The 17,136-nt window shown below is 39.9% G+C and overlaps 1 protein-coding gene across 5 annotated transcripts in view; it reads left to right on the plus strand.

The window, feature by feature from the left end:
• The window catches only part of MIA3 (MIA SH3 domain ER export factor 3), a 59,783-nt gene that overhangs the window by 23,268 nt on the left and 19,379 nt on the right, over positions 1-17,136 (plus strand). For 3 of the 5 annotated variants that reach the window (XM_027564503.1, XM_027564501.1, XM_027564502.1), the window contains exons 7-8: positions 14,114-14,245; positions 17,051-17,072. In XM_027564503.1, coding sequence (XP_027420304.1) covers positions 14,114-14,245; positions 17,051-17,072 — 154 coding nt within the window. Of the gene's footprint in view, positions 1-12,661; positions 12,923-14,113; positions 14,246-17,050; positions 17,073-17,136 lie in introns of those variants that run through there. The other 2 variants (XM_027564504.1, XM_027564506.1) reach the window with 2 other exon arrangements.

Consider the following 17,136-nt stretch of genomic DNA (forward strand, 5'->3'; position numbering starts at 1 on the left):
GCAAGTATCAGATTAGTTAACTCAGTCTGTACATGTCTTCTTTTTGTTTGTTTGTTGCATTTTATTTGTTAGTTCAGTGTATTCATTAAAGAGACAGGTTTGTTTGGCTGCTAGGAAGTACCATAGTGTGGGTTTTGCTAACTGCATTCCTCTAGTACAATTGAACATTTTCCCTTGTTGTTTATATTTCTTGGTAATTGCTTAGTCATATTGGGAGTCCAGATTCAGTTTCATTTTTGTTTGGCAGGAATACTTAATAAAAGATGTTTGTATACTTCCATCAGGAGGCATCTGTTGTCTGGATGTCCCTCTTTTTCTTGATGTTACTAGCAATTGGTGACATTGATTAGAATGTCTGTATTATAGGCTGTAGAATGGTAACTGTCTACTTATAGCGTTCCCACATCATTTAAAGGTTGGGACACTTCTACAAAGAGAAACTTAATAATCAATGTTCTTTATACTGAGATTGGTTTGTATAGTTAAGGCAGTATAAATATTTGATTCTTTCTGTTTAAGTAGTTTTCAAAATAATGAGTTGTCTTACCAGCATTATCCAAAGATGCCCCAAAGGTTTATGTGTGTTTCTTCTCTTTTCTAAGAATCATTATGATGCATGAATTTTAAAGTATTTGGTTTGTTTTAACCCACAATAGTTGTTATTCTTATCATTGCTCAATCCCTCCCATTTTTGGTTACTGGGAGCCTCTTTAGCTTTGCTCCTGGGCTCTTTTGCCGTCATCTCATGGTCATTGATACCTTCCTTGCTTTCTAGTGTAACAAGATGTTCCATGCTCATTTTGTACATTTCCTGCCCAGATCTTGAAGGAGCTATTTCTCTAAAGAGTCTTTTTTTCCTTTCACTGGGAAATGGTATTCAGAGGCAACATTCTGGATACTAAGATCACTTACCGCTTTAGAGTTGGCCATCATTTCTAGGCCTTTTCAGAGGACAAAGCTAGGATATAAGGGAAGTTTTTTGTGTGACTGTTCATTATGATGCCATTTAGATATTCCCAATCAGAGTTCCAGGTGCTAATGGAATTTTACTCAAGCACATCTATCTGATATTGTATTTTTTTCCTCCGATGTTGGAAATCCCAGTTTTTAATGACATCAACATAATTATTTATCTTATTTTACAATATTCACATAACAGTATTAAAAATACCATATCAACACTACCACCCACAATGTGTTGCTGAAAATATTGCAAGGGTATTTTGCAGCTCATTTTGTCTTTAACCTGTATCCCACTGGGGTATCCTTGAAAATAATCCTTTTATGTTGTCCTGCCATTAAGTTGACATAGTTAGCTTAGTTGTTTCATTTTTGCTTTCAATTTTTAGGGATTTTTTTAAAAAAAGATTTTTAAATTTTCTAATTTTCTAACAAATTTACAAGAGCCAAAGTCAATTTGTAGAACAAAGTCTGTTCAGAGAAGTCTAACTTTTGTCCTATTTCCATCCAACCTGTTGATATGTTCCTCTATAGGTAATTTTAAAATTAATTTCATTATCTGCCCTGCCATTAAAAAATAAGCAAGTGATTTCTGCATCTGGGCTTTCTATGTGGTGCTAGTGGTAAAGAGCTTGCCTGCCAATGCAAGAGACATAAGAGATGCATGTTCAATCCCTGGATCAGGAAGATTCCCCTAAAGAAGGAAATGGCAACCCACTCCCGTATTCTTGCCTGGAGAATCCCACGGACAGAGGAGCCCTGTGAGCTACACAGTCCATGGGGTTCGCAAAGAGTCAGACACGACTCAGCGACTTTCACTTTTCTGCATCTAGCCAAGGTAGATTTATAGATACCAGCTTTACTCTGCCAACTAAAACAGCTAAAAAGAAAAAAACTGAGACAAAATACATGACACAACAGTTTTCAAGTCATCAGGCAACAAAGAACAGTAGCTTCTGAAAGCTGGAGAACAGACGCCATGAGGTTTACCATTGTCACATCTCACTGCGTTGAGAGACTTCCCAGGCTGTGGCACAGAGAGGAGAACCCCTGAACTGAGGAAATGGAGCTGAAAGTCCAGGAGAAGCAAAGCAGCCTGGATTCACAAGGTGCAAGCCCAAGAGGAGAGCTACACAGAGAGCGAGCCCTGGGGATTTCCCAAAGGCCCGAGTATTCACCAGAGTACTGATCACACATGAGGGTGACAGACGACTTAAGGGCAGAGAGGGACCTTGATTTAGTGAGTAGAAGAGACAGTTGCTGACACAGGGCCAGGAATAGTACCTCGTAATTCTAAGGGAATTGGGTAGAGTCTCAGAAGGTTCTTGCCTCAGCCTAAATGCTGTTCGTGTCCTCCTTAACAAATCTTAAAAGCAAGACTCAATAGAACCAAACTGTTCCCCAGCAATTTACCTGCCTCCCAGAACAAAGCTTAAGAATATCTGGTGTATTAGTCAGGGTTCTCTAGAGAAGCAGAACCAGTAGGATATACATACAAGAAGAGATTTATTTTAAGGAATTGAGTTACAAATGGAGGCTAAGAAGTCCCACAGTCTGCAGTCTGCAAGCTGGAGACCCTGTAAAGTTGGGCTGTAATCAGTCCAAGTCCAAAGACCTGAGAACCAGGGGAACTGATTCTTCCCTTGGTCTGAGGGCCTGAGAACCAGGAGCACCAGGAGCAGAAGACTGATGTTCCAGCTTGAGCAATCAAGAAGGAAGGGACAAATTTTTCCTTCTGCATTTTGTTGTCTTCAGGGCCTTGATGGATTGAATGATCCCCACTCACAGTGAGGAAGCCAATCTACTTTACTTATTGTATCAATTCAAATGCTAATCTCATCTGGAAACACACAAAGACATAGCCCCAAATAACATTTAATCTAGGTACTCTGCTGCTGCTGCTAAGTCACTTTAGTCGTGTCCGACTCTGTGTGACCCCATAGACACAGCCCACCAGGCTCCCCCGTCCCTGGGATTCTCCAGGCAAGAACACTGGAGTGGGTTGCCATTTCCTTCTCCAATGCATGAAAGTGAAAAGTGAAAGTGAAGTCGCTCAGTCTTGTCCAACTCTTAGTGACCCCATGGACTGCAGCCCACCAGGCTTCTCCGTCCATGGGATTTTCCAGGCAAAAGTACTGGAGTGGGCTGCCACTGGGTACCCTAGGATCAGTCAAACTGATGTAAAAAATTGACCATCACATTTATTCACAAAGTATGGCATCCTGTCAAAGATTATCAGGCGTGCAGAGGCAAGAAAAGATGACCTGTGATAATGAGAAAAATCAGCCAAAGCCAACAAAGAACTGTCAGAGATGTTAGAATTATATGATGGTATTAAACAGTTATTACTGCCATGTTTCAGATATTTAAAAAGTTAATGTAGAGACATGAAAAATATTTTTTGGAAAAGATCAAGTCAGACTTCTAGAGATGAAACGCCTCTGGTGAAAATATACTGTGTGGGATTAATGCTAGACTAGACATCGTTGATGAAAAGATTAGTGAACTTGAAGATACAGCAATAGAAGACATCTAAAAGGATAGGGGGAAAAAAGAAAACTGAACAGATTATCAGTGAGCTGTGGGGACACTTTTCAAGCAATCTAATACATTTAACTGGAATCCCTGGAGGAAAGGATAGAGAGGTGTTCAGAAAATTATTTGAGGAAATAAAGGATGAAAAATTTCTAAACTTTATAAAAGCTGCACCTACAGAGCCAAAAAGTTCAGTGAAACTCAAGTATGAAAAGCATGAAAAAAACTACACAAAGATATGTGCTTGTGCTCAGTTGCTCATCATGTCCAACTCTTTGTGACCCCATGGAGTATAGTCTAGTAGGCTCCTCTGTCCACAGAATTTCTCAGGAAAGAATACTGGAGTGGGTTGCCATCTCCTCCTCCAGGGGATCTTCCTGACCCAGGGATCAAATGGACATATATAATAATCAGATTGCACAAAGTAAGTGATAAAGAGCAGTATTAGCCAGAGAAAAGAGATATTTTAGAAACCAAGATAACATTGACATCAGATTTCTTATTGGGAACAAGACATGAGAGAATATAGTAGAATAATATCTTTTAATATACTTGAGAAATACTGTTGATCTCCAACATTATATGCAGCAAAATATTTTTCAAAAATGAAGACTCTTTCCCCGCCCCTCTACCTCAATATACAAGAGCTGAAAAAATTCACCAGGATACCTGCACCATAAGAAATGTTAAGGGAAAACCTTTAGGCATAAGAAAAATGACAAGAGACGGATATAATGAACCTACACAGAGTAGTGATGAATGCCAGAAATGGTAGGTATATATGGCTAAATATATAAAACCATTATCTTATTATTTAAATATCTTTAAAAGTTAATTTTCTGTTTAAAGAAAAATATTATCAGTGTATAATGGGGTTTACAAAATATGTAAAGAATAATATATATGACAACAATAGTATTTATACTATTGATCAGGAGAGAGAGAAAAGGTGATAACTTGTAGAAGTCTTATTGCATACATGAAGTAGTACAGTATCACTTGAACGTAGACTGTGATCATTGATCATTTAAAGATGTATAGTATAATAGTATAGGTGTATAGTATAGTATGGGCTTCCCTGGTGGATCAGACAGTAAAGAATTCACCTGCAATGCAGGAGATCTGGGTTTGATCCCTGGGTGGGGAAGATCCGGTGGAGAAAGGGATGGCAACCCACTCCAGTAATCTTGCCTGCAGAAAGCCATGAACAGAGGAGCCTGGTAGACTACAACCCATGGGATCGCAAAGAGTTAGATACGACCAATCAACTAAGCACACGCACATATAGTATAGTATAAACTCTAAATCAGCCGCTAAAACAACAAAACAAGGAATACACTTAATAAATCACTTAATAAATCAACAAAGATGATAATTAATATCATTAAAAAGACAATCTAAAAGAAGGTAGAATAAGAGGAAAACGGGATCAAAGAACAGATGGGATAAATAGAAAAAAAAAAGATGCCGGGCTTAAAATTAACCACATCAAGCCACAGACTAGAAGGGAGTCATTACAAAGCATGTATCTAATAAAGGACTTATATCCCAATTATATGAAGAACTCTCAAAATTCACTAAGAAAAAACATAGGCCAGTAAAATAACAGTTCACCAAAAAAGATGTGGATAGCAAATAAGCACTTTAAAAAAATAAAAAGTTTAACATCATTAATTATGAGGGAAATGCAAATTTAAACCATCATGACTAAATAATGACTGAAATTAAAAACACTTCCCCAAGTTTTGGGGAAGATGTGGAGGGACTGCACATGGGGATATAAAATGGTACCACCACCTTGGAAAATAGTTGGTCAGTTTCTTAGAAAGGTAGGCATACACCTGTCAAATGATCTAGCCATTCTTCTACCAAGCACAAATTATACATCCATAGAAGGCCTTGTATATCAAGGTTTGTAGCAGCTCAGTTTGCAAAAGTCAAAAAGTGGAGGGGAAAAAATGTCCATCAGCTGGTTAGTAAGTAAATTAATTGTGGTTTATCCATACAATGAAATGCTACTCAGCAGTAAAATAGTAATGACTTATTGATCTATGCAGCAACACAAATGAATCTCAAGTTATACTGAGTGAGAGAAGCCAGAGAAAATATAATACATAGTGAATTATTCCATATATATAAAACATTAGGAAATGCAGACTAATCAATTAGGACTGAAATTCTGCTTGGGGGCAGGGAGGAGTGACAAGTGGCAGGAGGTGGGATTACCAAGGGGATGATGAGCCTTTTGGAGGTGAAGGGTATGTTCATTATCTTGAATGTGATGTTTTCATAGATGTATTCGTCTGTCAGAACTTATCAGATTGTGTGCTTTAAATAAGCGTAGTTTATTACATGTCAGTTTTACCTAAAATTCTTCTCTTTTATATATATATATATATATATACACACACACATATACATATACACACACACACACATATATATATATATATGAAATCAAACCCTAGCGGTATATAGAATTATTTCATTTCTTTTTTCCAGTTTCATACTACAGTTGACCCTTGAACAATCCAAGTTTGAATTGCCTGGATCCCTACTTATACATGTTTGTTTTTTTTCCCACTAAATGCATACTACAGTGCTACACAGTCCACAGTTGGTTGAATCCTCGGAGGCAGGAGGACTCTTGCCTAAGGAGAGCCCACTAACTGTGAAATATATGGGGATTTTTGACTGCACCAAGGGTTAGTACCCCTAACCTCTGTGTTGTTCAGTGGTCAGCCGTATATTTTAATGTATTCAACAGTTGTTCTGTCATTGGACAGTTTGGTTATTTCCAATCTTTTGTTATTATAATAAGGCTTTGTACATATATCTTTCTAGCATTTGTTATTCTGGTTCTAATATCTTTGAGACAGATCTTTAGAAGTGGGATTGTTGTGTCAGAGGTTATTACACAGGTAGTTTTGGGGAGATGTTGCTAGATTCTTGTTCATAGGGGTTTGTATCATTTTGTATAATGATCAGTAATGTATGAGAATACCCATTTCCTCTGCATTCTCTCACTAAAAGAGTATGTTGTTAATGTTTGGATTTTGCCAATAGAAGTGAGAAATGGTATCTCAATATAGGTTTAATTTGTACTTCTTTTATTATGAGTGAGACAGAGCATGTTTCCCTATGTCTGTGAGCTCTTCTCTTCCTACTTCTTTCCTGAGGACTATCTTCATTTTTTTCTGCAGGCTTGCTGGCCAGCTTCTCTATTTGTAAAGTTCTTTATTCTTTAGGAATACTAACCCTTTGTAATAAATTTCAAATAATTTTTTCCTTCGGTTTTCACTATCAAACTTTGCTTATTTTAGTCCAAGGGCTGGATGCTCTTTTTTTTTTAATTTCTAAGTAATCAAGTTCACAAATCTTTTCCTTTAGATCTTGAGACATAATTAGGAATGTTTTCCTCACTCCTAGTAATCAAGAAAACTAACCAATTCAATCATATGTACCACAGCCTTGTCTAACTCAATGACTATGAGCCATGCTGTGTAGGGCCACCCAAGACGGATGGGTCATGGTGGAGAGTTCTGAAAAAATGTGGTCTACTGGAGAAGGGAATGGCAAACCACTTCAGTATTCTTGCCTTGGGAACCCCAAGTATGAACATTATGAAAAGACAAAAAGATAGGACACTGAAAGATGAACTCCCCAGGTCAGTAGGTGCCCAATATGCTACTGGAGATCAGTGGAGAAATAACTCCAGAAAGAATGAAGAGACAGAGCCAAAGCAACAACAGCCAGCTGTGGATGTGACTGGTGATGGAAGTAATGTCCGATGCTGTAAAGAGCAATATTGCGTAGGAACCTGGAATGTTAGGTCCATGAATCAAGGGAAGGAAGAGGTCAAACAGGAGATGGCAAGAGTGAACATCGACATTTTAGGAATCAACAAACTAAAATGGACTGAAATTTCACTCAGATGACCATTATACCTACTACTGTGGGCAAGAATCCCTTAGAAGAAATGGAGTAGCCATCATAGTCAACAAAAGAGTCCGAAATGCAGTACTTGGATGCAATCTCAAAAATGACAGAATGACCTCTGTTTGTTTCCAAGGCAAGCCATTCAGTATCACAGTAGTCCAAGCCTATGCCCCAACCAGTAAAGCTGAAGAAGCTGAATTTGAACAGTTCTATGAAGACCTACAAGACCTTCTAGAACTAACACCCAAAAAAGATGTCCTTTTCATTATACAAGACTGGAATGTAAAAGTAGGAAGTCAAGAAATACATGGAGTAACTAGCAAATTTGGCCTTGGAGTACAGAAAGAAGCAGGGCAAAGGCTAATAGAGTATTGCCATGAGAATGCACTGGTCATAGCAAACACCCTCTTCCAACAACACAAGAGAAGACTCTACACGCGGACATCACCGGATGGTCAATACCGAAATCAGATTGATTATATTCTTTCCAGCCAAAGATGGAGAAGCTCTATACAGTCAGCAAAAACAAGACTGGGAGCTGACTGTGGCTCAGATCATGAACTCCTTGTTGTCAAATTCAGACTTAAATTGAAGAAAGTAGGGAAAACCACTAGACCATTCACGTATGACCTTAATCAAATCCCTTACGATTATACAGTGGAAGTGAGAAATAGATTTCAAGAGATTAGATCTGATAGACAGAGTGCCTGAAGAACTATGGACGGAGGTTCGTGACATTGTACAGGAGACAGGGATCAAGACCCATCCCCAAGAAAAAGAAATGCAAAAAGGCAAAATGGTTGTATGAGAAGGCTTTACAAATAGCTGTGAAAAGAAGAGAAGCGAAAGGCAAAGGAGAAAAGGAAAGATACACCCATTTGAATGCAGAGTTCCAAAGAATAGCAAGGATAGATAAGAAAGCCTTCCTCAGTGATCGATGCAAAGAAATAGAAGAAAACAATAGAATGGGAAAGACTAGAAATCCCTTCAAGAAGATTAGAGATACCAAGGGAATATTTCATGAAAAGATGGGCTCAATAAAGGACAGAAATGGTATGGACCTAACAGAAACAGAAGATATTAAGAAGAGGTGGCAAGAATACACAGAAGAACTGTACAAAAAAGATCTTCACGACCCAGAAAATCACGATGGTGTAATCACTCACCTAGAGCCAGACATCCTGGAATGCAAAGCCTTAGGAAGCGTGACTATGAACAAAGCTAATGGAGGTGATGGAATTCCAGTTGAGCTATTTCAAATCCTAATAGATGATGCTGTGAAAGTGCTACACTCAATATGCCAGAAAACTTGGAAAACTCAGCAGTGGCCACAGGAAAAGGTGGCTGGAAAAGGTCAGTTTTCATTCCAGTCCCAAAGAAAGGCAATGCCAAAGAATGCTCAAACTACAGCACAATTTTACTCATTTCACATGCTGGTAAAGTAGTGCTCAAAGTTCCCCAGTCAGGCTTCAACAGTATGTGAACCATGAACTTCCAGATGTTCAAGCTGGATTTAGAAAAGGCAGAGGAACCAGAGATCAAATTGCCAACATCTGCTGGTATGACCTAAGTCAAATCCCTTATGATTATACAGTGGAAGTGAGAAGTAGATTTAAGGGACTAGATCTGATAGAGTGCCTGATGAACTATGGATGGAGGTTTGTGACACTGTACAGGAGACAGGGATCAAGACCATCCCCAAGAAAAAGAAATCCAAAAAAGCAAAATGGCTGTCTGAGGAGGCCTTACAAATAGCTGTGAAAAGAAAAGAAGTGAAAAGCAAAGGAGAAAAGGAAAGATATACCCAGTTGAATGCATAATTCCAAAGAATAGCAAGGAGAGATAAGCCTTCCTCAGCAATCAATGCAAAGAAATAGAGGAAAACAATAGAATGGGAAAGACTAGAAATCCCTTCAAGAAGATTAGAGATACCAAGGGAACATTTCATCCAAAGATGGGCTCAATAAAGGACAGAAATGGTATGGACCTAACAGAAGCAGAAGATATTAAGAAGAGATGGCAAGAATACACAGAAGAACTGTACAAAAAAGATCTTCATGACCCAGATAATCACGATGGTGTGATCACTGACCTAGAGCCAGACATCCTGGAATGTGAAGTCAACTGGCCCTTAGGAAGTATCATGACGAACAAAGCTAGTGGAGGTGATGGAATTCCAGTTGAGCTCTTTCAAATCCTAAAAGATGATGCTGTGAAAGTGCTGCACTCAATATGTCAACAAATTTGGAAAACTCAGTAGTGGCCACAGGACTGGAAAAGTCAGTTTTCATTCCAATCCCAAAGAAAGGCAATGCCAAAGAATGCTCAAACTACCACACAATTGCACTCATCTCACACGCTAGTAATGCTCAAAATTCTCCAAGCCAGGCTTCAGCAATACATGAACCATGAACTTCCAAATGTTCAAGCTGGTTTTAGAAAAGGCAGAGGAACCAGAGATCAAATTGCCAACATCCGCTGGATCATGGAAAAAGCAAGAGAGTTCCAGCAAAACATCTATTTCTGCTTTGTTGACTATGCCAAAGCCTTTGACTGTGTGGATCACAATAAACTGTGGAAAATTCTGAAAGAAATGGGAATACCACACCACCTTACCTGACTCTTGAAAAACCTGTATGCAGGTCAGGAAGCAACAGTTAGAACTGGACATGGAACAACAGACTGGTTCCAAATAGGAAAAGGAGTATGTCAAGGCTGTATATTGTCACCCTGCTCATTTAACGTATATGCAGAGTACATCATGAGAAACGCTGGGCCAGATGAAGCACAAGCTGAAATCAAAATTGCCGGGAGAAATATCAATAACCTCAGATATGCAGATGACACCACCCTTATGGCAGAAAGTGAAGAAGAACTAAAGAGCCTTTTGATGAAAGTGAAAGTGGAGAGTAAAAATTTGGCTTAAAGCTCAACATTCAGAAAACTAAGATCATGGCATCCGGTCCCATCACTTCATGGGAGATAGATGGGGAAACAGTGGAAATAGTGGCTGACTTTATATTTTTGGGCTCCAAAATCACTGCAGATGGTGATTGCAGCCATGAAATGAAAAGACGCTTACTCCTTGGAAGAAAAGTTATGACCAACCTAGACAGCATATTAAAAAGTAGAGACATTACTTTGTCACCAAAGGTCCGACTAGTCAAGGCTGTGGTTTTTCCAGTAGTCATGTATGGATGTGAGAGTTGGACTATAAAGAAAGCTGAGTGCCGAAGAATAGATTTCCTTTAGGATGGACAGGTTTGATCTCACAGTCCAAGGGACTCTCAAGAGTCTTCTTCAACACCACAGTTCTGGACTGTGGTGGAGCTCCACAGATGGACTGCAAGGAGATCCAACCAGTCCATCCTAAAGGAGATCAGTCCTGGGTGTTCATTGGAAGGACTGATGTTGAAGCTGAAACTCCCAGTATTTTGTCCACCTGATGCAAAGAGCTGACTCATTTGAAAAGACTCTGATTGAAGGCAGGAGGAGAAGGCGACGAGAGAGGCTGAGATGCTTAAATGGCATCACCAACTCAATGCACATGAGTTTGGGTAAACTCCAGGAGTTGGTGATGGATAGGGAGGCCTGGCATGCTGCGGTTCATGGGGTCGCAAAGAGTTGGACATGACTGAGCAACTGAACTACACTAAACTGCTTCTTGGAAGAAAAGTTAAGACAGCCTAGATAGCATATTAAAAAGCAGAAACATTATTTTGTCAACAAAGGTCTGTCTAGTCAAAGCTATGGTTTTTCCAGTAGTCATGGATAGATGTGAGAGTTGGACTATAAAGAAAGCTGAGCGCCAAAGAATTGATGCTTATGAACTGTGGTGTTGGAGAAGACTCTTGAGAGTCCCTTGGACTGTGAGGTCAAACCTGTCCATCCTAAAGGAAATCAGTCCTGAATATTCATTGGAAAGACTGATGTTTAAGCTGAAGCCCCAATACTTTGACCATCTATGCGAAGAACAGACTCATTTGAAAAGACACTGATACAGGAAAAGACTGAAGGCGGGAGAAGGGGAGGACAGAGGTTGGATGGCATCACCGACTCAATAGATATGAGTTTGAGTAAGCTCAGGGAGTTGGTGATGTTAGGGAGGGCTGGAGAGCTGCAGTCCATGGGGTTGCAGTCGGATAGGACTGAGTGACTGAACTGAACTGACTAATCAAGAAATTCATCCGTGTTTTTTCTTGTACTTACTTGTTCTCATTTTTACATTCAGGTTTCTGACCTAGCTGGAATTTATCCTTGTGGACAGTGAGAAAAAAAAAAAAAATCCCATTTTTATTATTTTCTACTTGGTTATCTAGGTATGTCAATGCCACTTGTTAAAAAGTCTGTTTTTCTCACAGCTGAATCTTACTGTACTAAAAATTGCCAATGTAGTTCGGTCTATTTCTAGAAAATCTGTCCTGTTCCATGGTCTGTCTGTATGTATTCTTGGGCCAGTACCATACTTTTTAAATTATGGAGCATGCTTTGCCCACTACCCCCGCTTCTATTTCTAGCTTTCCCTGCTTAATTGTTCTTCTGAATTGACTTTATATTCAACCCATAAACATACATATCTTTAAACATCTAAAAACGTCAGCCCCTCCACCCCTCAGGGTTAAATATTTTTATTATCTTCCACCCTTAGAACGCGATTTCCAGACTGTTGCTTGTCCTTTTCCACAAATCCTAAAACGGTAAAAAGTGGGACTCAGAACTGACCCCGCTGGCATAAGTGTAATGACAAGATTCCCTAGAATTATATTTCTTAGAGGGGCATCAGCGAGAACGTGGGCGCGTTACGAACATTAGGAAGCCTGAAAGGGAAAAAGTGAGCCGGAGACCGCAGAGGGCCGGGAAGGAACCTGGCCCTACGTCGCGGCCGAGGCAGAGGGTGGTCCGTCAGAGGGACCGGGAGCGGCTGGCGTCTCAGCACCTGGAGATAAAAGGGTCCAGTTCTGGGCAGGCGTGAATGGGCCACCTTTCTCCTTTCCCCCAGCCTCAGCTGATTGTCCTCGAAACTCCCGGGCCGAGGGAATCGCGCTTTCTCTCCCAGTTGCTGAGCCGTTCCGTCTCCCCGTCCTGTTACTCGGTGTCTTTACTTTTCATCCCGCCCCGCTCGACCGGTGGTTTCTTCCGCCGTGGCCCCGCCCCCTGCAGGCCCGGCCCCCGTAGGCATCGGTACTTCCGCCAGGGGCCGTGTATTATGACGTGTTTTCCAGGAGGCGCGGGGCAAAAGTGCCAGCGGCCGAGGAAGGCGAAGTTCAGTCCGAGTTTCCGCCCCCTGAGCCGGGTCTTTTCCGAAGAAGGAAGCGGTGATAGGGTTTTGGTGCTGTCCCACCGGGAAGCGTCGTTCGCGCTCCGCTGTCCCGTCACGATGGACTCAGTACCTGCCACTGTGCCTTCTGTTACCTCTTCCTCGGGGGACCCGGAGCTTCTGGGACCCCTATCGGGGCTCTACGCAGCACTCATAGCCAGGCTCCTGGAGGTGACGGCCCTCTCCCCCAGCTCTGGCAGGCGGGTGGACGAGTTCTGAGCGGAGTGGGTGCCCTGACCGGGCGGAGGAGAAATAGTGTGTCAGCCGGGGGCGGGCAGGACGTTCCGGTGCTGTTTAAGGAGATAGTGGGAATGTATTTAAGAAGGTTTTGTGGCGTTTTCATTTTTTAAAATTGAGTACTTATGATGTGGCAGGGAGTGTGTTGCTTTCGACTGTACTGCTGCTGCTGCTAAGTCACTTCAGTCGTGTCCGACTCTATGCGACCCCATAGACGGCAGCCCACCAGGCTTCCCCGTCCCTGGGATTCTCCAGGCAACAACACTGGAGTGGGTTGCCATTTACTTCTCCAGTGCATGAAAGTGAAAAGTGAAAGTGAAGTCGCTCAGTCGTGTCCGACTCTTCGCGACCCCATGGACTGCAGCCTACCAGGCTCCTCCGTCCATGGGATTTTCCAGGCAAAAGTACTGGAGTGGGTTGCCATTGTACAGTCGTGGTCAAAATAAGCGAGCATCACGTCCCTGCGGGTCCTTTTCACTTGACCCATGACACCGTTGGGGGATGGGGTCAGTACAACAGAAAATAGAAGCGGAGAGGAGTGTAATGCCCTGTTTGTAATGAAACAGAGTTTCTAGGAACCAGTTAAAATTCAGAGCGGTCTATCTAGACCAGTTATCAGGAACTGTTTGAGGTTTCTCAGTGTTTGTCTTTATGTAAGTAGAAGACAGTTAAGACTTAAGATCTCAGAGGAAAAGCTAATTGTTTGTGGTGTTCATTATCACTCTTGTTTTATTAGCACCCGTAAAAAACTTCTATAGTAATGTTTCGTTGTTTTTTTTTTAATGTGGCTTCTCAAATCATACAAATCAACTAAGAGAAAAAGGGTGATCCAGAGGGATTCTAGCCGTGTGTTGGGCAAAATGGTGTTTTGGAGACTGTTGCGAAATGGAAATATATGCGCCACATCAAGAGATTGAGATTTATAATGTTTAAAAAGACTTCAAACAAACAGAAAAGAAGAGGCTGCCAATATCTTCTTTTTATTTAAGCAGTGGAAATACTGAAGAATGTTCAGGGGATCTCTGTCTAATGGAGATAGAATTAGATTTCTGTGGATGATTCTTTGTGATGCTTTATTGTAAATTCCTTTCAGGTTTCCCACTATTTCTAATGTTTCTCTTCCAGCTCCTTGCTACATTGCCTGATGATGTCCAGCCTGGGCCTGATTTTTATGGACTGCCATGGAAGCCTGTACTTATCACTGCCTCCTTAGGAATTGTTTCATTTGCCGTTTTCTTCTGGAGAACTGTCCTTGCTGTGAGTAAATTAATTTATACCTTTAGACTCATTAAAACAGGAATATCACTGGCCCTTTTGCTTTTAATTACTGACTTGAACTCAAATGAATGCTTATAATCCAAGCTAACATTATAAAATAATTCAGTGTAATCTTTGTTGGTAAAGACTTAGGTGAACAAGATGACATGTGTATAATCTCAGTGGGGAAACTTTAGTTTATAAATCAGAAGCCTTAAAAATGTTCATGTCCTTTTGTATAGTATAATACCATGTCAAGTAATCTATCCTAAAGAAATAACCAGTCATAAAATATATACGGGGTGTTAAAAATGGAACCATATTAATTAGAGTGGAAACTTGACAGAACCTAAATGATCTGTTGTGGGGGCAGGTTATTAAATTATCGTACATCCATATAATGAGATATTAGGCAGCTCTTAAAATTTATGTATTTCAAAGACACTGGGGCACAGAAAATGCTCACAATTCAATGTTAAGTGGAAGAAAGCCACAACCAAGACTTTATAGTGTAGATAAACTGTTTATTATGTAAAAAGGTATATATGCACAGAAGAAATGCTGCAAATGGTAAAAATATATATCAAAAATAATTTTTCAGTCTTTTTCCTTACATGTATGTTTCACATATTTTCTAATTTGATCATATGCTGTTGTGTTCAGAAAACATCTTTTTATTTGGAAATACAGATTACGTAGTGTGCAAAGACACCATTAAAATTTTTATTCCTTAGAGTCCTTTTCTGTGTGTAATTTGTCTTTCATGCTTATAGGTGTATGTATTCTCGTACAGATACATACTTAACGATTCTGTTTCATGGTCATCTAATGTAATTGGGGGAAAAGTCATTCTGTATAAATGACCTTTGCAGATGAAAAGGTTTCAGTTGAAGCTTAGCAGTTAAAGTGGCCAGAAGCATTTGATGCATGCATATCTTTCTAAAATTGAGTCTTCTGGTTTCCTAATTCTCTCAGACATATCACTGTTAATAAGCTTTCTCTCCTTGCACAAGTGATTGTAAAATGATTTTAAAACAAAGGTCTTTTGCCTGGATTGTTGTGAAGACCCCTTAAATCTCATGGGGCTTTTCTTCAGCTACAAGGAAAAAAGAGCGAGAACAGACAGCAAAAGCATTTTCTATTTTCTAGTCTTGATTCTCCCATCTCAAAACCTCTGATGCAAGGTTGTGTAGGCTTTATGTGCTAACTGCTGCCCCACAGTCTCAACATTTGTGATCTCGTTCCATACTCTCGTTGCCTGTTTCTTGCTTCTTCCTGCTTTCTCCTACCTATTGATTTGGGTGAGAGGAGGATAAAGGAAGCTTACTTTCTCATTAACAAGGCTGTGACATTAGAGAAATTGTCATTAATTTCTATGTTGAAACTGAATGTAGTTTCTTGTAGCTGCTGCTGCTAAGTCACTTCAGTCGTGTCCGACTCTGTGCGACCCCGTAGAAGGCAGTCCACCAGGCTCCCCCGTCCCTGGGATTCTCCAGGCAAGAACACTGGAGTGGGTTGCCATTTCCTTCTCCAATGCATTAAAGTGAAAAGTGAAAATGAGGTCGCTCAGTCATGTCCGACTCTGTGCGACCCCATAGACAGCAGCCCACTAGGCTCCTCTGTCCATGGGATTTTCCAGGCAAGAGTACTGGAGTGGGGTGCCATTGCCTTCTCCGAGTTTCTTGTAGAGAGCATCATTAAAATGGTGTTAGATACTATAATAATACTGAGATATCGTGGATGATTTGTGGACTGATCTGAGCATCTCATCACCATTTATGACGTTTGACAAAGGGAGTAGGTTACAGAGACATTCAGTATACTTTTTTAAAAAATTGAGTACTGCTTGGATTTTATTCTGTAATTCAGTGCTGACCCTAGGGGATGATTTAGAAGATACTGGCTGTTATTTCTCTTGTTGCTTGTGTATTTTCCTTTTGTTGTTGTTTAGTTGCTAAGTCTTGTCTGACTTTTCCCTCTGCAGTCTTTTCCCTTTTAGATTTATGACCTCAATTTTTAGGAAGTTGGGAAAATCAGATGGTCTAATGTATTTGATTTCTAAATTCACCCAGTAGCCAACTTTGATTAGGATTTCTAAGATGTTTTCTGGTGGAAGAAGCATATCTTAGTTCCCTGATTATGCCTTTAATTTGTTTCCTCAAAGTCTTTTTCAGCTATCTTTGTTTCTAGATCTCATTCTGGCTATTTGGGGCTGTCAAATAAATGGTTTTGGGTAAATGAAGCATTAGTGTATTTAACAGGAAAATGTTACTCCTTTTTCACTTTTTTTAAATTGAGGTATAACAGACAAGTAATATACTAGTTTCAAGTGTGTAAAATAATGATTTGATGTTTGTATATATTGCAAAATGATTGCCAAAAGTCTAGTTGACAGTCCATCACCAATACATAGTTACAAGATTTTTTCCCTGCTTAGGATGGGAACTTTTAAGATCTGCTCTCTTAGCAGTTTTCAGATATCTCATAATCCCTTTCCATTATGGAACTTAAGTGCTCATTTACTAAGATTGGTGCTCATTTAAAGAATACATGGATGTGTCTTTCATTGCAAAAATAAGGTATTTACCTTAGTGCATTTATCCATCAGGAACTGTTATGAAATATCACTACCGATTACATTTGAAATGTTTTAGCCTTTTCCTATTTTTTAATCCTGTGGATCCTTATGCTTAATCAAATCATTGTTAAATTTTCATTTGGTTATGATTTGACTGTTGTGTTAAGAACTATAATAATTCTATTAGTAAGATGTCTTGACATCAAGCTTATTTTTTTCTCTTTTAGGTAAAGAGTAGAGTATATCAAGGTAAATATTCAGGCTTATTTTGTTTTTGTGCTGTACCCTCAGTGTTGATATTTGATCTGAGTTT

Source organism: Bos indicus x Bos taurus, chromosome 16, assembly GCF_003369695.1.
Source record: "Bos indicus x Bos taurus breed Angus x Brahman F1 hybrid chromosome 16, Bos_hybrid_MaternalHap_v2.0, whole genome shotgun sequence".
Taxonomy (NCBI): domain Eukaryota; kingdom Metazoa; phylum Chordata; class Mammalia; order Artiodactyla; family Bovidae; genus Bos; species Bos indicus x Bos taurus.